Source organism: Narcine bancroftii, chromosome 12 (assembly GCF_036971445.1).
Source record: "Narcine bancroftii isolate sNarBan1 chromosome 12, sNarBan1.hap1, whole genome shotgun sequence".
Taxonomy (NCBI): Eukaryota; Metazoa; Chordata; class Chondrichthyes; order Torpediniformes; family Narcinidae; genus Narcine; species Narcine bancroftii.
This window is the reverse complement of record NC_091480.1, coordinates 78,281,862-78,305,126: the sequence shown is the minus strand read 5'-3', so window position 1 is coordinate 78,305,126 and position 23,265 is coordinate 78,281,862. Positions and strand designations below refer to the sequence as shown.

The 23,265-nt window shown below is 38.2% G+C and overlaps 1 protein-coding gene across 8 annotated transcripts in view; it reads left to right on the top strand.

The window, feature by feature from the left end:
- The window catches only part of LOC138747621 (rho GTPase-activating protein 23-like), a 263,779-nt gene that overhangs the window by 219,226 nt on the left and 21,288 nt on the right, over nt 1-23,265 (top strand). For 7 of the 8 annotated variants that reach the window (XR_011347582.1, XM_069907014.1, XM_069907013.1 and 4 more), the window contains 11 exons: nt 5,352-5,651; nt 6,550-6,602; nt 11,051-11,145; nt 12,450-12,574; nt 12,917-13,072; nt 13,415-13,493; nt 15,218-15,291; nt 16,005-16,094; nt 17,210-17,335; nt 20,805-20,846; nt 22,754-22,859. Coding sequence is in view for 7 of the 8 variants with exons in the window: in XM_069907014.1 (XP_069763115.1) it covers nt 5,352-5,651; nt 6,550-6,602; nt 11,051-11,145; nt 12,450-12,574; nt 12,917-13,072; nt 13,415-13,493; nt 15,218-15,291; nt 16,005-16,094; nt 17,210-17,335; nt 20,805-20,846; nt 22,754-22,859 (1,246 nt within the window). In the remaining variant the exon portion in view is untranslated. The remainder of the gene's footprint in view (nt 1-5,351; nt 5,652-6,549; nt 6,603-11,050; nt 11,146-12,449; nt 12,575-12,916; nt 13,073-13,414; nt 13,494-15,217; nt 15,292-16,004; nt 16,095-17,209; nt 17,336-20,804; nt 20,847-22,753; nt 22,860-23,265) is intronic. The other variant, XM_069907012.1, reaches the window with a different exon arrangement.

The window sequence follows — 23,265 nt, the reverse complement described above, 5'->3', positions numbered from 1 at the left end:
TGTTGATTTGCCTGGATAGCGTGTAAAACCAAGGTTTTTCTTTATTTTGGTACAAATGTCAATAATCCAATCCAATTCAATATTATTGATTTTAATTACATTATACAAAAAGGTGCTCAAGGGAAGGAAAGTAAAAGATGTGGGATCCAGGTTACACAGATATAACCTGACCTCTATTTTAAAACAGTACGCAGAGTTTCAGCTATCATAGAAATAAAGCTATGGGAAAGAAGGAGGATAGAATTGGATAGGGTTTAATATTTTGAGAATGGCGTAGGCTGAGGAGTTGGGAGAGAATTGCATTTATAAAACACCATTCATGACTTCAGATGGTGAACAGCAATTAGCAGGCCAATTATGTATTTTTGAAATGTCGCATAACCTTTCTAGCTGGGCTACAGACATCTAGAATCCATGACCAGATAATGTCACGGCATCGTGCAACATGAAAAGCAGACCTTTGGCCCATCTTGTCCTTGCCTCCCATTTTGTGAACCTACACTAACCCCATTTTGCCCACATTATGCCTGTATTCAAGAACATGTCAATATATTCCTTAAAGCGAGTGCATCTGATTCCCGGACTTGCTCTCGTAGCATGTTCCAAATGTCAACCACTCTCTATGTAAAAAAAAATTTCCCTTAGATTCCCTTTAAAATATTTCCTCTCACCTTAAACCTTCACCCCTCTGTGTTTTATCTGTGTCAGATGAAAAAAAAGTCAGTAATGGCTCCTCTTAGAATATTGCCATGGTACTTTTTTTACATCCTCCTGCTTGGAAGACTGCTTCATGTAGCCTGTTACTGAAATTACACTTTACAGTAATATGAAACCCCAGTAATATATAATCAGAATGCTACTATAAAAAATGTTCTCTTTCCAGTGCTTATACCATACTTTTATTGACAAGCTAATGGATGTCTCAATAAATGTACATCATTACATTTTATTGGATTTGACAAATTATCCTAATAAAGTATATTAAATTAATAATTAGCAAGCACAATTGTATTGATCAGTAAACAATTAATATTCTTCATTGTGTTACTGTTCAAGTAGTAAGGTTTGGATAGCAGTTAGCACAACACTATTACAGCACCATCGATCCAGGATCCAATCCGACGTTGTCTGTAAAGAGTTTGTATGTTCTCCCTGTGACCTGTATGGCTTTCCTCCAGGTGCTCCAGTTTCCTCCCACCTTTCCAAACATACCGGGGTTTAGGTCAATTGAGGTATTTGGGCACCACAGCTCATGGGCCGGAAATAGTGCTGTATTTCTAAATTTAAAAGTTTATAATTTTAAAAATGATTTAGTATAGTTTATTCACTAAATGGAACGTCAATGAGAAGGATATAAAACTAAACACAATATTAATGGACAGTTTCTTTATAAACTTTATATTTATTGGTGATATATGTCTTAAAACACGTCAAAATATATCATTCTTTTCGAACAAAAAGACAAAACATTAGATAACTTTTTTCCCTAATGAAGCATCCCTTTTAACAAGAGTATAGATTTTTAACCTTTTAATTCCATAAACCATTTAAAAGTAACAATCTTAGGGAAGATGATGAAGGGGTCAGGACCGAAATGTTGGTTATATATCTTTTCCTCCTATGGATGCTGCAAGACCTGCTGAGTTCCTCCAGCATTTCTGTGCTTCTTACTACAATACAGGGTCTGCAGACTTTCCTGTTTCACCGCAATTAGGGCTGTTGTTAGGAAGTTGTTCTTCACATTGTTCGTGAGTAAAACATGCAACATGCTGGCAGTAGACTGGACCTGGAGGTTTTCAATAAAGTGACTAATTGGACTCTTCTGTTTTTGTCAATTTCCAGAATTTTGACTCAATTTTGGCTCATTTTACTGTCACACATATTAGTTTCTCAGAAACATTGTTAATAAATTCATCAAACTGCAGTGATTTTTTTTTCAATTTTGCTGAAACCTAGGACTAAGGTCATTGATTTACTTTGTATGATGAACTGCATGGTCCAGATTTGAAGTGAATGCTGAATAATTAATGAGGAATATACTCTGGGAATACTTAATGTGAGCTAATTCAATACTAAGTTATCAAAGTGGTCTGATCTGCTACTCTGGCTATTCCATGTTAGAATATCTACTAGCTACAAGCCTGTATCAGACCTCGTTTCTATTATCAAAACCCTGAAATTTAGATGTAAAGACAGCATGAGGATATCTTAATGTTTTAAAAATACCATATTAGAAGTAGACTACACCAAGCAGAGTTTCCTGAGCCTGTATAAAATTTATTGCTTTAAAATTTTCTTTGATAAACTGCAACTACCTTTATTAGTGAAACTATCCTGCAACATTAATGAAATGAAGTACATCTGTTAAAATTTTGGTTATCTATTCTCATATTGATATCATGCATGGTGTTAGTTAATAATCTGTCACACATACTTCATTAATCAAGCACAACAGGAGATCTCAGGAGAAAAAATACTTGCAACTAACTAATTGTGTGAGAATAGATGGTTACAATTTTTTAAAGAGCAAAAGTATGTTAATTCCAAAGGTCAATAACTGAACATCTTTTAGAATTAACATTGAGATTTTGCTCTATTATTACTACAAAAATGCAGCTATATTTGATTAATGGAATTCTTGTAATTTAAATACAGGTTCTTGTATCCATAGTAATTTGCTCTATGTCAATGAACAGTCTCGATTAAAAACAAATATAAACCATTCAAGCTGAAAAAAGACCAGTATCTGAACAGTACACAATGTAACAAATGTGTAAACACTTTTTTTGGCCTCCAGAGCATTAAGTCTGAATGAAATTCTATGGTTATTTGCCTTCTCATTCTTGTTAAAAACCAAATAATTCAATAAATCATATAATATTGACTAACACAGTAAGATAGTATTCTTTAAAAAAATGAACATTTTGGGGCAGTAACTCTTCTTAAATATCTAGCGGAGGTCCTTCACTTCCATCCTGTCAAAAATATCTCCTTTCCCTTATGTTTATTTCCAGCATTTCCTGTTTTGATAAATCCCAGTTACGCACGAGAATTTTTTTTTTCTGCGCTTTTGGTACATTCAAGCACTTTCTTAATGACAAATAGCTCAGTGTCTATAGCAGAATATTACTGTGTATACAATTCATATGCTACGATCACTGAGATATTTTCTTCATTTAAGTACTGGCACTGCATTTTCCTGAAGTATTCTGAATGTTGCTTTGGCAACTATAATTGTATGAAATTTAAAGTATTATGTGCAAATTTGGTCACCTAACTACAGGAAAGATATCAATAAAATTGTAAGAGTACAGAGAAGATTTACTGGGATGTTGCCAGGACTTGAGAAACAGAGTTACAGGAAAGGGTTAAACAGGTTAGGACTTTATTCCCCAGAGTGTAGAAGAATGAAGGGAGATTTGATAAAAGTATGCAAAATTATGATGGGTATAGATTGAGTAAATACAAGTAGGCTTTGTCTACTGAGGTTAGGTGAGATACTGGAGGATAAGAGTGAAAGTGGATAGGTTTCTGGGTAACATTAGGGGGAATATGTGGTGGGAGAATGGATTGAGCTGTCAGCTAACGTGGTGAATGCAGGCTCCATTTTAACATTTAAGAAAAATTTGGACAGATACATGGATAGGAGAGGTATGGAGGGATATGTCCAGGTGCAGGTCAGTGGCACTAGCCGCAATAATAATTCGGCAAAGACTAGAAGGGCCGAAGAGCTTGTTTTCTGTGCTGCAAAGTTCCACAGTTCTCTGGTTCTATGTCTCAAGCCCCTTTCACACTTGCAAGTGGTCCCAGGAATTACTGGCCAATAGGCCCAAAAAGGGTCTAGTGTGGAATGAAAATCATCTCAACGCCGGTGTGAGATAGAATGCCTCAACCCCTATTGCAATCCCCGGTATCAGAAGACCCCAGCGTTACAATCAGGCTACTGTAGAATGGGTAATTGCCTTCTAGGACAGAAGTGACCCGATTTTTCATGAGTGCAGGAACATGAAGGAAGAAAAGATTAAAATGAAGGTATAAACTTTGCCATGGGAAAGTCGTAGAGGGGGAGAAAGAGAGGAAATAAATAGAAATAACGGACAATTTTTAAATAGTGTGGGAAAGTTTGTAGTGCTATAGCGCACAATTTATAAAGATCATGGGAAAAAGCGATGGCAGACCTGACTTCTCAGAATGCCATGCGGCAGAGAAACCTCTCCATGACTGCTACATGCATGAAGCCATGCATACAACCCTTTCTCTGCTGCGCAACATTCTGGGAGGGCAGATCCGCCATTGTTTTTTCCCATGGTATTTATAAATTGTGCGTGATAGGCCTACCAACTTTCCCACGTTGTTTAAAAATTGTCCGCTATTGCTATTTATTGCTAACACATTCCCAGGGTCCCTGATAAAGGTTTATATAGGTTGGCACAACAGGGGCTAAAGGGCTTATACTGTGCTGTACATAAAACTTAATTATGTTATAATTAGGCATGATTAATTTTGTTCAAATTTAAGATCATAATACATCAATCAGGATTTAGGGCAGGTTCACCATCGCTGGATGCGTCATGATGTCACTGGTAGAAGGTAGAACTGTCCTAACCCTGGGGATGGCCCCTTGCAAGTATGAACGTTGCAGTGTCCCAGTTAAGAGTGGTCAAGTGTGAACAGCAAAAACGCCATTCCTATCCCAGGACACTGAATGGCCGATTTAGGGGGATGCAAGTGCAAAAGGGGCTTCAGATTAACATATTCGCATTAAGAGATCTAAACCTGGTACAGTGGAGAAAGGTAAAAGCATTTTCTGTATAAATAAAATCCTCTATAAGAAAAATGACCAGATCACTAATTTTTTAAATTCGTAATGATCACATATTTTCAGTCTTTAAATTTTGTTGATTTTGTACTTTATTAAGAATGTAACTCTTCTATGCAGTTGTATGATCCATAGAACATAACACACAGGAAAAGGCCCTTCAGCCCTTCTAGTCTGTGCCAAATTATTATGCTGCCTTGTCCCACTGACCTAAACCCAGTTCATAAAATAGGTATCCACTCAGAAAATAGGTGCTGAATGTCTTCTGAGTTTCTTCTTCAGTTGTTTACTTTTAACTTGTGATGAATCATTAATTTGCTTCTACTTTTGCTGGATGGCTGATGCTCTTATTAATTTATTTGCTCATTTAATTACTGCCATCAAGATCACAGCTTTCAAATTTTTGGGGGAATTTATTTCTCTATGTTTGCCTGAACATGGAGATTGCTTTTCAAAAAAATGAAATTAACAGATATTTAGTTGATGTTGCATTTAATTCTTGTTTAAAATACTGTTTTGTATCTTTATACAGAGGGTTGTGAGCAGCATTCGTTCTTGGAAAAGGGTGTATGCCCTCTTGCGATCACATTCTCTATATCTCCACAAGGACAAAAGGGACGCAGTGACCTATGTTTCTTCTCCGGCTGAGGATGAACAGCCCATTTGTGTTAAAGCCTGTTTGATTGATATTTCGTACAGTGAGACTAAAAGGAAAAATGTCTTCAGGTTGACTACTTCGGATTTCTGTGAATACCTCTTTCAGGCTGAGGATAGAGATGATATGTTGAACTGGATTAAGATTATTCAAGAGAACAGCAAAACAGAGGGAGAGGTAAGTACAATATCATTTTTAAATTTCAAATGAGGTAGAAAATTACTTAAAATGCTCACAAGGTCAGATAGCATCTGCAAAGGGAGAAACGTAAGTGTTTCAGATCCCTGATATTTAATTTAAGCTGCTGATGGACAGCTTTGACAGTTGGAATCGTAGTTCACTGTCTGGTTTGAAAATATCATATAAAGGTAACATAGACCAGTATATAGCAGTTACAGTTCTTTTGTGGGCAAGATAGCATTGATTATTTTGATACTCCTTCAGTTCCAACTGTAAAAGAATAAAAACAGATTCTGTGAAATGTCATATATGTACAGTCTTGACCTTTCCACTTTCATTATTGGATTAGTTTTGGAGTAAGGAGTAAACTTGCTTTATGGTTCATTGCCATAGCAATGCAATGGATTTCTTTTTCTGAGGACAAATCTTGCATTTAATCTGATAAATCCCTGTTGTGCCCTGTGGAAGATGCAGATGTTGGCTGGGTACTTTATAAATTAGATACATTAATATATCCTAGCAAAATATGGCAGATGTGTTTTAATGCATTAATTTAAAATGCAGCTGATGGTACCCTTTCAGCCGGCAACTAACATCCCAAGGAGGCCCTTTTATTTCATGTTAACCAGCTCTCAGTCCATGCCAGTACATTGCCACTAATTTCATGTGCTCTGACATTGTTCAACACTTTTATTGGAAGTCTCCCAGATGTCCAATGTGCCACTCCCACTGTTGTTTTTTCTTCTATTCTGGTCAATAAAATCCTCAAAAAAGAATAGAGCATCAAACATGATTTTCCTTTCATAAATTCCTGCCCTCTTGGTGGTTAGTGTGTACATGAGAGGTTTTGTTGAATATAGTGTAATATCTAAAATATGGTCTTTTTAATTATTAGGACACGAGTGCCAGATTGATAGAAGTCAAATTAAAGGAATACAGGAACCAGAGGTAATGAAACTAATCAGATATTGGATTATTTTTAAATGACGTTTTATTTGTGATGCACATGATCAGTTGCCGTGAGATAGAGTTGACAGTACAGAATGAAAAAGATGTTGATCTGTGATACAAACTCTGGTTGACTGAACTCTTCATATTCGCTGAGGATATTTGGAAGTGTTATTTGTCTCCATGAATGTGAACGGCACTGCATGTCATTTCTCTCAACAGATTATTTTGTGTATCAATGTTAAACCAGATGGCTTTCCTTGTCTGTTAATTTATGATCAATGCAGGGGTTTCATGCTGTGCTGATCAATATAAAGTTGTTTTTTTTTTAATTTTTACAAAAACAATTGAGTGTGAAAAGCACTTTTTTAAAAAAAGCGAAGATTCTTAGCTGAGTGATGTATTTATTCTGTGTTTGTCCAAATTCAACCTTTTTTCTCTTGTAACTTGCTTGTTATTTGGTTGGCACATAGATTGACATGAGAAATGAGTGACTCATTTCATGGAAAAACTTTGCTGTTTAAAAAAAGAAATTCCAAGTGGGGAAAACATGAATATTTATTAAAGAAAACTTGGTGAACTTCCTTTGGTATGCAAACCTTATATACTGCTATATAAGGTATTACAATGCAAGTGTTGACACTGGAGCTGGTAGCAATGCCAAAATGTTAGGAAGCGAATACTCTGAATCCTTCCCAAGACTGCTTAAACAACTTCATGAAGTGAGATGCTTTTGGTTATATAAATGTACAATGCCAGTGTAGTTTTCCTTCCCTCCTTTATCATCTTACAAATATTGATTCTACTTGGGGTTTGGGAGTCACAACCATTAAATACTGTGCAGTAGGCTACCAGGCACACTCTTTTTATGAACCTGGGTATAAAGTGTTGCATGATCCAGTGTCCTTTTGAAATTCAGACAAGGCCATTTACGGCAGAAGTCTAAGGTGATGCATTCATGGATCTGTAGCCTCACACTGCCAGAGACCCGGGCTCAATCCTGACTTTGGATGTTGTCTGTTTACACTTTCTCATTGAGTCTGTGTGGGATTCCTCTGTGAGCTCCAATTTCCTCCCTCATCTCAAAAATGGTAGGTTCATTGCCCTGGTGTGTAGAATGGTGGAATCAGGGGAGAATAAAAAGGGGAATCGTGTAGGATTTATGTAAATTGGTGGTTGCATGTTGGGGCAGACCCCGTGGCCTGCTTCTGTGCTATTCATGATGCCTCTAAGTTTATAAAAACTGACTTCTGACTTACTCATTTTGCTTCTTATTACAATTTCTCTTGTGCTATGTGCAGAACTGCTGGCTGATCTTACTTTGATTAGGTAACTGGGGGAAGTCCAGCAAACATTTGAAAAATTGCCAAATTTTAAGCCTGGCAGCAAGATGAAATTGATGAAGTAAAAGGAGATGGTGCTCCTATGGATCAGAAATTAGTTTAGCCATAGGAAATGGGGGTCTGGTTGTCAGCATTGGTTGAATTGTGGAATTGTGACGTAGAATTTAGCTCATTAAATCTGTGCTGCTTCTTCATAGAAAAATGTAGTCAGCTCCTACTTTTTTCCAACTGTTATGTAAATTATTTTTCTTCAAGTTTCTATCCAATCTCTTAGGAAAACCCTGGGGTACCAGTACCCTTGCTGTGTATGCCCCATGTCATAACTACTCCCTGTGTAAAACAAAAAAAAATTCTCGCACTCCATCACTTCCAAAACCTCTATTATTTGCCCTTTAACCTGTTCCACCTGTTATTGAATCATCCACTACTTGGGATAGTTTATCCCTTTTTACCCAGCTAAACTCATTTTCTTCAATATCATTCTAATTAAGTCAACACCTATCGATCGAAAAAGTCATAATAAAGCACATGAGTTCCTGGATATAAATAAAAGCATACATTACAAAAGTATGACAACCTTTTGGTGAAACAGTGGTTAAATCACAATTGGAATAGTTTGACCAAATTTAATCACTACTTTACCAAGGATATGAAGACTTAGAAAGACTGCAGAGAAGATTTACGAGAATAGTTCCAGGTTTGAATTATATGAAGCCCAGACATAGAACTTTACAACAGTACAGGCCCTTCGGCCTATATAAACATACTCAACAAACTAAACCTGCCCTACCCACACCCATAGCCTTCAATTTTCTTCCATCCATGTATCAGACTAAGAGACTTTTTAATGTCCTTATTGTACCAGCCTCCACCAGCACCTAGGCAATGCATTCCAGGCGCCCACAACTCTCTATGTTAAAAAAAACTTCCCCTAAACCTTCCTCCCCTCACTTTCAAAATTCTTTGGATTCTGGGCAGGTCCCAGGAGACTGGAAGACAGCAAATGTCACGCCACTTTTTAAGAAGGGATGTAGGCAGAAGACTGGAAATTATCGGCCAATTAGCTTGACGTCTGTCGTTGGAAAAATGCTTGAAGCCATCATTAAAGATGAAATAGTGAAACTTTTGGAATGTAAGGGTTCAATCAGGCAGACGCAGCATGGTTTTAGAAAGGGAAGATCTTGTTTGACAAACTTGTTAGGATTCTTTGAGGATATAATGGGTGCAGTGGATAGAGGGGAACAGGTTGATGTTGTATATTTGGATTTCCAGAAAGCGTTTGATAAGGTGCCGTACAAGAGACTTCTCAGTAAGTTACAGGAAAGTGGAGTCCGGGGAAGTATATTGGCCTGGACTGAAAATTGGTTGTCTGACAGGAGGCAGAGAGTTGGGATAAATGGGAGTTTTTCAGGTTGGCAGAGAGTGGTAAGTGGGGTGCCGCAGGGGTCAGTGTTAGGCCACAACTGTTCATCATTTACATTGATGACTTGGAGGAGGGGACAAAATGTGGTGTAGCCAAGTTTGCGGATGACACCAAATTGAGTGGAAGAGCAAATTGTAATGAGGATGTGGAGAGTCTGCAGAGGGATATAGTTAAGCTGGATGAGTGGGCAAAGGTCTGGCAGATGGAGTACAATGTTAGTAAGTGTGAGGTTATCCACTTTGGCAAGAAAAATAAAAGAGCTGAATATTATTTAAAGGGTGAAAAACTACAGCATGCTGTTGTGCAGAGGGACTTGGGAGTGCTTGTGCATGAATTGCAAAAAGTTAGGTTGCAGGTGTAGCAGGTTATTAAGAAGGCAAATGGAATGTTGGCCTTCATCGCGAGAGGAATTGAATTCAGGAGTAGGGAGGTAATGTTGCAACTGTATAAGGTACTGGTGAGACCGCACCTGGAGTACTGTGTCCAGTTCTGGTCTCAGAGGAGGTTTACTAGGTTGATCCCTGGGATGAAGGGGTTGACTTATGATGAAAGATTAAATCATCTAGGATTGTATTCGCTCGAGTTCAGAAGAATGAGAGGAGATCTTATAGAAACATATAGGATTATGAAGGGTATGGATAGGATAGATGTAGGAAGGTTTTTTGAGCTGGCCGGGGAAAGTAAAATGAGAGGACACAGTCTCAAGATTCGGGGGAGTAGATTTAGGACAGAGATGAGGAAAAATAGTTTTTCCCAGAGAGTAGTGAATGTTTGGAATTCTCTAACCAGGGAAGTGGTTGAGGCTGCCTCATTAAACATATTTAAAATTTGGTTAGATCAATTTTTACATGATAGAGGAATTAGGGGATATGGGGAGAAGGCAGGTAGGTGGAGTTAGGTCATAAATTAGATCAGCCATGATCGTATTGAATGGCGGAGCAGGCTCGATGGGCCATTTTTGGCCTACTCCTGTTCCTACTTCCTATGTTCTCCTCTGGTGTTCGCTAGGCTTGCCCCGGGAGAGAGATGTTAGCTGTCCACCCTGTCTATGCCTCTTATTAATTTTGTAGACCTCTATTAAGTCACCTCTCATCTTTTCCCACCCCAATGAGAAAAGGCCCAGCTCTGTCAACCTTGCATCATAAGACATTTTTTTCCAATCCAAGCAGCATCCTGGTAAATCTCCTCTGCAGCATCCTGGTAAATCTCCTCTGCAGCATCCTGGTAAATCTCCTCTGCTCCTTCTCCACAGCTTCCACATCCTTTCTGTAATGAGACATAAAACAGTAAAGCAAGTGGGTTGTAGCACTGGAGGAGCTAGAGATGGCAAGGACTGAAGCCATGAAGGGTTTGTTTTGAAAACAAGAAAGATAATTCTGACATTGAGCTTTTGTGACACCAGGCTTCATTGTAGGGCTTAAAATAATGGTATTGGGTGAACAGGATAATGCAAGCTAGGATGTGGGAAACATAATTTTGGATAATTTCAATTTTATAGGAAGTGGTAGCTGGCCAAGAGAATATGAAAATTATAATCCGGGGATACAAAGAGTTTCAATAGCAGTTGAGACTGGATCAGAGAAGGAAGAAATGATGGAATATGGCTGACCGTGAAGGGCATGGATGATTAAACTATGTCTGGCTTTTTTTAAAGATGAGATTGTACTCTTGTTGTGTTACAGCCCTGCAAATAATAAGTCCGATTCTTCTCCAAAAGGATCACGTCACCATGTCATCCGACGACCACGATCTCCCAGACAGGAAAGCACAAACAAAGGTAAACCACCCTGACCTCAAATTCACTCTTTTCCCTTTCTCAATCTCTCTGTCTCCATTTACTAACTCCCGTTTCGTTGTCTATACCACTTCCTACCCTGTCCCCTGTAAGCATCCTATTCCTAGCTCTCTATTCCTCTGTCTCCACTGTATTGGCTCTCAGTATGAAGCCTTCTATTCCAGGACATCTGAGATGTTCTTCTTCTTCAGTAAACATGGCCTCCTCTCTCTCTTCTGTCATTAACTCAGCCCTGATCACATCTTTATGTCCTGCATGTCTGTCCTGGCCTCTTTAAGAGGATCATATATCACCAGTTGCATGGAGGCAGTCAGAGATGAGATCGAAATGCTGCCTTTACCACTGAAGCCCTGGTTCCCAAAATATTTCTTTTTTTAAAAAGTGATGCGATCCACAATTTTAAGGTTTAAAGAAAAAAAACAAACATTGATGCCTAAAAACTTTTCTTACTCTCATTTCAATCATTAGGGGTGTGTAGAGTTAAATTTCCATTGGGAAAAACTTTGAAACAAATTTGGAATTGATCGATATCTTTATGTTAAGATCTACTGGTAAGGATGCATGCTTCCAAACAGGAATTACTGAGTGCACCAGAGGGCAGTCTTGTTTCAAAAGCAGTTGTACTTCCAAATAGATTGCAGTGGGAGAGCACTATCTACTGGAAGAATGCTGTTGTATTTTAGCCTCTTCCTTCATTATGGGTTGACATCATCATCTCCTCCAAGGTAATGATCAAAGAAGCAGAAATTGTAAAAGGAGTCTGACAAAATATTCCTTTTAAAGAAAATATAAATGTGGAAATTCTTTATTTACAATGAGTTTCAGATGGGCAAGAAAATGTGTAGACAAGGAATTGCTCGAGACAGCATCCATGGACATAAATGGTCAGTTAACGTTTCAGGTCTGAACTTTTTATCTAGACTAGAATAGAACAGGAGAAATTTTGTATATAAAGGGGGAAAGAATCCGGGGGTGGCAGAGGTGAGAGGATAGGACAGGTGGGGTGGGAGATAGAGAGAGAGAGATTGAGGGGTTTGGGGAAAGAAAAGTCAAGAGAATAAAAAGCAAGTCAAGTCAAGAGATGCTGACAGTGGAATCAGATGGCATGAACATTGATTTTTCTAATTTAAGGTAACTCCAACCCCCATCTAATTCTACTGTGACTTACCACCACCTGTTCAAAGACCGTTAGGAATGGCCAATAAATCCTGGCTTTGTCTGTGACATAGTCAAAAATGAATGCATAAAAAAGAAAACTGACTGTGGATGTCTATTCCTTTTTCCAGATGAAAGTAGCCCTCCTAAGGACAAGAGCTCTTGGCTGAACATAATGAAGAAGACTAAAAAAGCAGTTTCTGGAGCAGCTTTTGGTGTTCGACTGGAGGAATGTCAGCCTGGTATAAATAACAAGGTATTGGTGTGTGCTGGCCTTTACTAGAATGTAAATGTTCGTGCATGTAGCCTAATACCATCATACCCACAACTGCCTTTCATTTAAATTTTAGTCAAATACAATCCCCTCCCCATCCATCCCCTTTTAGACACCCCTGAAATCTACCTCTGACCTATCCTTATGGTTAACATATATTACAAAGACTTAGTGCTACATCAGAAGTTATAAATACATGTTATGTTTTGCTATCTTCTTCTGCTGAACAAAAGTTTCATCTGTTTTATACATCTATTTAAGGTTAAAAATTGGAATACTATATATTGATCAGATATTGATACATGTGTTCATTTGTTTTCTCAGTTTATTCCGTTGATAGTGGAGATCTGCTGTAACCTGGTGGAGGAGAAAGGTTTGGAGTACACAGGGATCTATAGGGTACCAGGGAACAACGCCATGGTCTCCAGCCTACAGGAGCAACTGAATAAGGGAATGACTGATCTAAATACCTCCGATGAAGTAAGCTCCAAACCTATTACCTCCCCATTTTCTTCTTTGAAATTGTATGAGAGTTTTGTTTAGCAATAAGGTGGCTGAAAGATTTTTAACTTATTTGGGCAGCTCATTATTAGTCTCCAGCAGTAGTTTTTAGTCAAGATGAACAAAATGTGGGGCCTTTTTAATTAATGGCTTGTAAGAAACATTGGATTTCATTCAATGCGTCATGAGAGTTTCTTGTCTTGTCTCTGCTATGGAATTCATGGTTTTTCAAGAGTGGTTGACTGTAGCCATGTTATTGAGGTGATATCTTCCATGATAGCACATAATGGCTACTTATGTTAGATAATATTGTCTTTGCAGAAATGGCAGGACCTGAATGTGATCAGCAGCTTGCTTAAACTATTCTTCCGAAAGCTTCCTCAGCCCCTCTTCACAGATGGTGAGTTAAATGTCCTGGTGATTAGTTGGATACGGTGTGGAAAAGTGAATTGTGTTACATTTGGTGACATTTTGTAAGACTTTATATTGAAACAATTGTGTAAAATCTTCATTGATGGAAATCATGAGCTTCTGTATAGAAGTGTGGTAAAAATGATGACATAAATAAGTGTGATCGACTTGTAGAATTACTGCTGCCCTTGCAAATCTATGCAGTGTCAAAATGCTTCGTACAAAGGATGACTTGGAGCTGGGAAAGCAGATTTAGATGAAGTATCTCATTTGTGCATTAAGATCATATTTAATTAACTAAAAAGGCTCCTTTTGCTGTTACTGAGGAAACTGTGACTTTCTCTTTCCCCGTTCCTTTACCATCCCTACAGATTGATGATAACTACTTCCACTCAGGTTTACATGGGTTGATGAGGCCAATGTGGGAGCATAAGAAATAGGAGCAGGAGTCGACCATGTAGCCTGATGAGTTTCTGCTGCCATTTCTTTGCTTATCTGGACGCAGCTCCACTTGTCTGTTGTTTCCCCATGACCTTTAGTTCTCCTACTTTGGATAAAATTGAACCGATCTTAAATATTTATAATAAGTCAGTCTTTATTGTTGTTTGGGCAGAGAACTCTGCAGATTCGCAACTCTCTAGGAAAGTAGCCATTTACCAACCTCACATTTACCAACATTGTACTCCATCTGGCAGACCTTTACCCACTCACAACCAATAAGTATCTACCTGCAGACTCTCCGCTTCCTCTCCATGATTTGCTTTTCCTTGTATTTTAGTATCATAAGGCAAACTTCACTCAGTCCCCTTTTACAAGTCCCAAATGCAGAGGGCCTACTTTAGAAGTCTGATGTCAGGCATGCAGGCTCTTGTAGACAACACGAGTCTGACTTCTATGCAAGTTTCTAGAACATGTGCATTATATTCACTCTTGCTTTCCCTGCATCCCCACAGTTGAATCTTTCCATTTCTGACAGAGAACAAATATAACAATGGGCAAGGCTAAAAAATGACATCTTCTGCTCCATTGCTCCCCAACACCATCATCCTCTAATGAACGTAAATAGGAGCAGGAGTAGGCCATTCAGCCCATCACACCTGTTTTGGCATTCAATTAGATCATGGTTGATCTGATGATAGGTTCATCTCTACCTACCTGCCTTTGCTCCATATCCCTTAAATTTCCTACTCTGTAAAAATCTACCCAACCTTGTCTTAAATGCCTCTTCTTCATTGTCAAGCTGAGTGGGACTGCCCTTACTAATTTCAGTCCTGAGCATTTAGATAATTTCCTGCACTGGTTTTTCTTCATGCCTCCTCACTGCTGTCTCTGGAATCCTTTGGAATTTCTTGACCCTGTCAGTGACATTCATTTCCCAATCCAAGTCCACATACACTGATAATATTCTAAATCACAACCAACTTGCCTCCAATTTATTGCGTCTGTGTAATCAAAGAGTTTGTTTAACGAGACTAGTTCTCTAATTAGACCTCAGGAAGAACATGCCACTGCATGAATATATCAGCAAAATCTGTTCTCCAGCCTGTAATTTTGGACACATTCCAGCTATTTGTTCAAGCTTACAAGACTTTCTCCAACCTTGGCATCCTATTTGATACTGACCTGAGTTCCCAACTCCAGAATCTTTGTTTCAATAAAATTGGCTCCTCTCCACCACTTGCTCACTTGTGTCTTGTTTTCTGTGCTTTTCAGATAAATACAATGATTTCATTGAAGCCAATAGACTGGAGGACGCAGCAAAAAGACTTCAAACATTTAAGAAACTGGTAAATTGTAGTAAATTACATACCTGATACCCTGAATATTTTCTAATTTCAAATATTCTCTTCTGCATTCTTTGTTCATGGCAATTTGATATTGTCAACATCGATTACAAACGAATTTAAAACTTGTTCCTTCCCATTCATTCAAATTTTATCTTAACCTTTGCTGCCAGGAGGAAATTCCATTTTCTTTGCGCTCTCCCTCTCTCTAACTTTTTTCACTTTCTCCAAAATGTTGACTTAATTGCTAAAACAAAAATTTCTGGTAAGATAATGAAGCTTTATGCCCACTTTTTTGTTTTCACAATTCTCTGATCCCAAGTATATTTGGTTTTTTTTTAAACAGCTAAAAGAATTCACCCTGCTCCGCTTAAAAATTCATGTAAACGTGGGTTTTCTCAATTTCACAAGTCTTCGTTGTTCTGATCTGGATTAAAATTGTCCTCACTATTTGCAAGATTTAACATTTTGACTAGTTTCCATCTAAGCTTTGAATTTGTGCTTTCTATATCTAAGAGATTAAAGTATATCCAAAAATGCAAAAAATCCCATAGTTTGAAAAACAATCATTCACAAAAGCCCCTAAATCTATCAGGTTATAATTTTATAAAAGATTAGACTGAAGCTGTGGAATTTTAACCTTTATATGTTATTTCTGTAACATTAAAACTTACAATAAATGAGCAATGATATGAATATATCTTGTATTATTTCAGCTTTGGAATTTACCAGAATATTATTTTGAAACACTGAAGTTCCTCACGGGTCATCTGAAGACTGTGGCAGACCACTCTGAAAAGAACAAGGTGCACTCTTTTTTAAACTATAATATTACCTCTATGGCAGTTACCAAACTACTAAAAATAATATTGTTCTATCTACAGTTTTTCCCACATAAAATTATTTAATCGACTACACTGCAGTTTGCATTTCAAAGCAATGTAGGAAGCAACCTGGTTGAAAGTGTATATTTGCTTTGAAAAAGAGGAAGAAGAAATAGCAAAGATTTTGTTATGAGAGCTCCAGAATCTGGTCAAGACTTTCAGGAAGCTGTGCGGAAGATAAAGTTGCACCCCTGAAAAGCAGAGAGTAGGAGAATGGAGGTTGAGAGTTAAGAATGGGCAGAATTTTGAACTGTGTGCATTGGGAGAGGTATCCAGTTCATTATCATCCCAAGGATGGTCAATTTGTGAGGTGAATCTGCTGAGTATAGAAAACACAATTTCATAATACCACACCTCTATAGTTTAAAAGTAATATATGAGAACATAAATTGGAAATAGAGCTTTATCATCTTAGTCCTAATTCTTCAACCCAGACTATGTTCGGAGAAACTGGCATAATCTCATTCATTCAGAAACAGGCAATTGAATATCTTTATTTCCTGCACAAATACAACAACAATTATTTCTGAGATGTCTCATGATCCTTCAGGTATTGATCAAATAAAGAGTCCTCCTTGTGCGATAGGTGTACTTTCCTTGTCTGATGTGCATGGTTTGACATTGTTTCCAGTGCAGTAATCAATTGGAATATTGTGGGAGACTAGTTTGGCCCTGCATGGGAAAAGGAAAATATTCCATGACTATATGTAACATGTCACAGAGTGGAACTCATTGGATGACACTTTAAAGAGCTGACTCAGGCACATTAGATGGAATAGTCTCTTCCAGTGCCATTTCATTTCGTATCCAATAAACCTGTCCCCTGTGGTGTTATTTACTCACATGCTCGATATCACATATTGGTCCAAGTAGGAGGAGCTTTTTGGAATGTGTTCTTTGGATATCTACTCTGAAGATTCAATAAATTATGTAATTATCTATTTTAAATTCATAACTGAATTTACCCATTACCCATGATATCTCCAAATATGAATTTGTTCTCCAGTCTGACGTTGAGTTTGTTTTCTCTCTCTCAGATGGAGCCTCGGAATTTGGCCCTGGTGTTTGGTCCAACACTTGTCAGAACGTCAGAGGACAAAATGATTGACATGGTGACACATATGCAAGATCGGTATAAAATCATTGAAACCTTAATACAACATGTACGTTCAAACTTTCTCCTTATGATTGATTAAATGAATGATTTATTGTAAAGAGGAAGACAGAATTCCATAGTTTCATACTAGCACTTTATCCCAGTAATTAACTGCCAATCTACTGGTTACCGTGCCAGTGCGAATGCTCACGAATCGGCACACAGGAATCAGATCACCCCGGCAATGGACCCCCTATTTGGGATGTATCATCGCCGGGGTGATCTGACGCTTGTGTGCCGGTTAGCCCAGTGTGAAAGGGCCATTAAGTATCCTGGGACAAAATAGGTGCCCCTCTTCCCTGGGATGCCTGGTTGTGAGTGTGAAAGGACGCAGAGAACCGGTTAACAGTGATCAAGTGTGAACGACAAAAATGGCTTCTTGAACCAATTTGTTGAACACCCAATTTAATGAGTAGCCAATGTGAAAATAGAGTGAACCGGTTAAGTTGTTTATCCCTCTAAACTGACTTAAATCTGGTCTAACTCTAGCAGTGTGATGTTTAAGATGCTCTTATTCACTAAGCCTGAATAGCTACCTCAGTTTGCTGCAGTGGAGATGTGGTCTTATGTTGGATGCGACAGAGCCATTTATAGTGTTATGTGAACAGAAGCACAGGATCTAAAACATACTTTGTAGCATACATTAAAAGGGAGCATAAATGTATTTTGTAGATCAAGATTTTGGGTATTGTGAATCCGATCGACGAAAGATTCAAGTCCTGTTTCTAAAATTTGTTTTTGCATTTTTGATTTTTGATATCTATCCTAATTATTTGTAATAAATTCACATAATTATTTGCCTCAAAACTTTACCCAATTTGGTTTTCTAAATAATATTTATTCCAAATTTATCTGTGCATAGTTCACTTTCATTGAGAGCAAGGTTTCTCAGAGAACCAAAGGTCTTGCCATAATGTAGTAATGAAAGCAAATGGTATTAGCTTAAAAAATGGAGAAGTTGATGAGAGTGCAAGCTCAAAATCCCAAGGAACTAATGATCTGCCCGTAAAGTTGTGATGGAGTTGGCTACAGACATGGTGATGCATTGAGTTTTACACCATAGTAGAAGACTCTTCAGCCCAACTTGTCCATGCCGACCAAGTTCTCTTCCAAGCTGCTTGTAATCCTTCAGAATACTGCAGATTCTGAAATGGTGCCTGGTGGGTAGTAATTATGACACAACTATTTAAAAAGGGGATCAGAACTGGGAGCCATTGGCCTGTTTGGTCTAACATGGATAGAATGAAGGAATCTATAATAAAGGATGTAATAACAGAATACTTAGAATAGAATAATAGGATTGAGCAGAGTCAACATGGACATGAAAAGTAAAAACAGGTTTACTAACCTCTTGAAGTTCCTTGAGGATGGATCTGGAAGCACTATAGTATATTTAGATTTCCAGAAGATTTGATAAGATCCCATCCAGGTAGTAGGTCAACCCTGTTAAATCAGGGAGCATTGTGGCATTATACTGCCAGGGACTGAGAGCTTGTTAACAGGCAGAAAGCAATGGATTGGATCCTTTTCAGATTAGCGGTTGTACTTAGACCCCATGTTTGCCAATGTAATAATACAAACTAAATGGATTGAGCAGACTGAAGTGGATGTAGAGTCTTCAGGGGGATATAGTCAATCAAAGTGAGTTGTAGGTAATGTATCAGGTAGAATTTTTTTTTAGAGATACAGCACAGTAACCAGCCCTTCCAGCCCATTAACCTCTGCTGCCCAAATACATCCATGTGATCAATTAATCTACTAACCCTGTATGACTTTGAAACATGGGAGGAAACCGGAGCACCTGGAGGAAACCCACGCAGACACAGGGAGAATGTACAAACTTCTTACAGACAGCGTTGGATTTGAACCTCGGTCACTGGAGCTGTAATAGTGTTGTGTTAACCACGACACTAAGAATGGTGCACAAAACAGAAAAGAAGATGTTTTATAATTGGTGACTGACTGAGAAGCGCTGAGGATCAGAGGACCTATGTGTTTGTACACCAGTGACAGAAAGGATTTGAATGCAGGAGTAAAAGGTAATTATATGGGGATTGGTGATGACACCTGGAACATTGTGTTTAGTGGGTATCGTCAGAGATGTACTGGGCTGGTTCCTGGATTTGCACGTTTGCTATTTGAAGTGAGATTTTATAGATGCAACTCGTGTTCTCTTGAATTTGGAAGAAGAGTGGTAGAACTGAAACTTTCAGGGAGAATGTGTTCCTTGGCTGAGGAATCCACAGCCAAGGAACACAATATCAGTAAGGGACTGACCATTTAGGACAGAGGCGAAGAGGAAGTTCTTCATTGGGTGGCACCAGCATTCATTCAAAGCAGAGGGATGGATTGCCGGGGAAATGAGTGATTTGGTCAGTGCAATAAAAGAGAGCGGAGGTAGAAGACCAGCCATAATTTTGATGAATAACAGGGCAGGTTGAGAGTCAAAGGGCAGGTTGAGAGTCAAATGCCTGCTTCCACTTCCAATTGTTCTCATGCTATTTTGAACTCATGGTACAAAGAGCCAACCAAGGATTAGATTGCTTGCAGTGTGCAGTAATGGTCAAAACTAACAGAAGCAGAGTTCATCTACTCAGGTTTCTTAGAATTCTGTGATCAGGAAACATAAATAGGTTAAAAGAAAAATTATAGCATATCATCTCAGCAAGTCAGCAGCACCTGTGAACATTTGGCTCCAAGGTTTTCTCGCATTTTTTCATTTTGTATAAGATTTCCAGCATCTGCCTTTTTTCTAGTTTTCATATAAAGGGAAGCTTTGAGGTACTGAATGCTATTAAGGATCTTGGAATGTTAATTCTCTTTGAAATGTTCTTCATTTTGATGCAGTAGTTAACAAACTTTGCAGCTAATTTTTGAGTTTAACAAAATTACTGATGTGTGTCCTGAATCTTTATTAGTTTCAAGAGAGTAAATGCTTTGGCCTCTAGTACTGCAATAATTTGCATCATTCAAGGTTATAGTACAGTGGATGCAATCATGGATCGACCAACTGCCTGGGATACATTTCAAATGTATCAAAATCAAATAAAGGCTGAAACAAAAAAAAAATCATGTTAACAAGGTTACTCTACTAAAAAAAAACAAATATCTGGAAATATTCAGCTGCATCTGTGGGAAGAGAAACAGAGTTCACAGTTCAGGTCGAAGATGCAACTTGTCCTACTAAGTATTTCCAATTTTTTTTAGGTTTCCAGCATCTATAGTTTGATTTTCACTAGCAAGATTGCTTCTCCTTTAATGTAAACCAGTGGGGTGACTAGTGGGTTGGCAGCGTGTCTTTTAGTAACTCCACAAACTTTTATGTCATCATCCATATGTTTTTCCATATTAATGGAGCTTTCAAACTAGAAGATAATGATGTCGCTCACAAACCCTTTAATTTCTCTGTTGTATAATCCTCTTGTACAAACAGTTATTTGAATTACTTTTCAAACCAATTTTCATCTTGTTTTTAGTATGACTGGTTTTTCAATGAAGACCGGGACATGGATGAGAAAGTAAGTACCATTTTATTTACCGCAAGAGTATTCGACAAAATGTAACATTAAAGAATGCATTATGGCATGAGTTACAAGAGTGCACTGGCCACCGTGACAGAGGTGCACCAAAGAAAAGGTACAAGGACTGCCTAAAGAAATCTCTTGGTGCCTGCCACATTGACCACCGCCAGTGGGCTGATAACGCCTCAAACCGTGCATCTTGGCGCCTCACAGTTTGGCGGGCAGCAACCTCCTTTGAAGAAGACCGCAGAGCCCACCTCACTGACAAAAGGCAAAGGAGGAAAAACCCAACACCCAACCCCAACCAACCAATTTTCCCCTGCAACCGCTGCAATCGTGTCTGCCTGTCCCGCATCGGACTTATCAGCCACAAACGAGCCTGCAGCTGACGTGGACCTTTTACCCCCTCCATAAATCTTCGTCCGCGAAGCCAAGCCAAAGAAGACAAGAGTGCATTAGGAAAATATACTTAAACCCTCTAGCAGAATGTACTTTAAAAAAATTATGGCATGGTTAGTGTAGCGGTTAGCACAATGCTATTACAGTACCAGCGACCTTGGTTCAAATCTAGTGCTGTCTGTAAGGACAGTTTGTACACTCACTCCCTGTTTGAATGGATTTTCTCCAAGTGCTCTGGTTTCCTCCCCTATTCCAAAAGACGTATGGGGTTAGTAGGTTTAATTGGTCGCATGAGTGTATTGTGGGCCAGAAGGGCCTGTTACCAGGTATCTCTAAATTTTTTTAAATGTCTTTGGTTCAATAAATGGAACATTAAGAATCTAAGCTAACAGAGAGAAACTGCTACTGGAAATGGTGTAATTTGATGAAAATGTCTGAACAGCTTTTGTGCATGAACCAAAAGGCTCTCTCTGTAAAATTACCCAAAAAATACCCCAAAAGAACAAATTATGGAGAATGCCTTCCAATAATACTGTTGTGGAGGGTGGGAGTTACAGGATTTAGACTCGAATGGTGTTGAAGCAATAGTGATCTTTTTCATGGTCAGGATGGCAAGTTATTTGGAAAGGAACGTACTGATGGAGGCACTCCCATGCATTGATTGCCCTCGTGAAAGTTGTGGTTTTGTGGTGTGGCCTGATGAATGACATCTGTGTATTACGTAGATGGTACAAACTATTGCTACCATATGCAGATGGTGAAAAATGAATATTGAGGGCAGTATATGGGTCATTAAACATCTGAGCTGGTCTTCCGTATAACAACCGAAAACGAATCTTTTTCCCTTCTCGTCTCCCCATTTCATCTTAATTGTTTTAATTCATTTCTATTACAACCATTTTTAAGAAATTGTATTATTATTTTAAATCATTTAAATTCTCTTGAAATGATGGGTATAACTAGAAATGATCCAAGGCCGTTTGACTGCGCAGCAGAACATTGAGAGAGCAGGGTCTCACCATCCATAGGCTCGATATCACTTGTGGAGCACTGTACCTGTAATACAGCCGGGGCAGTGAAGTCTGGCATCTGTTTGACCTTTGGGAACACAAGAAGTCAGTCTGGCCTCAGAAGTGGGATTGACAACATGAGCAGACTGGATAAAGAAAACTGTAACATTGGTTTTTAAATTTAATTTCTCATATGGGATTCATCAGTAACTATTCCATAGTTAAGGATATTTTAGTGAATGACAAATTGCTCTTTTGGTAAATCAATGACGTACTGACTGCACCACTGAACACTGTTCGACACTCAAGGAATCAGTAACCTGCTCCCATAGATAAATGTCATTAACTTGACTGTTTAGAGTGAGTGAAGATATTTGAATGCAATATACCCTGTATATAATTTATAAAGTAGGTACAATTATTTGTAACCAATAAACAATGTGAAAACAATATTGAGATTAAAATAAACTTTTAAAATATATTTTGATGTTTTAGGCTCCAGTTGACCTTGGAGGTAATACTGATTTACAACCAGTACCGAACATAGATCATCTCCTGTTAAACATTGGGAGAACAGGAGGGGCACCAGGGGATATCTCAGGTAACAACAAAGTTCTATACCTGTTATGTTGGTTCATCCAAACTGATTAAAAGTTAAACTGTAGAATAATTACCATAGTTCCAGTTTCAGTGTTTTCAGACTATTTCATTTTAATGTGACTAACAAGAAACTCTCAACAGGCCAAACAACACCGGTGGGAAGAGAAACAGGATTAACATTTTGGCTCAGACCCTACTTTATCTGGATAGCTTTATTATTTTTCTCCTGGGCAACCCCAGTCTGATGCACTTTTCCTTTTGATTCATCCTTAACTTTTTTTTTCTCTTTCCTGGTTTCATTTCACAGGTGCTGATTGATCTGCCTGGTCAGCATCTTTTGTTTTAATTTCAGATTTTCAATGTGTTTTTTTTTCTTTTTGATTTGCTTTTCATTCTTCATTTTGTTG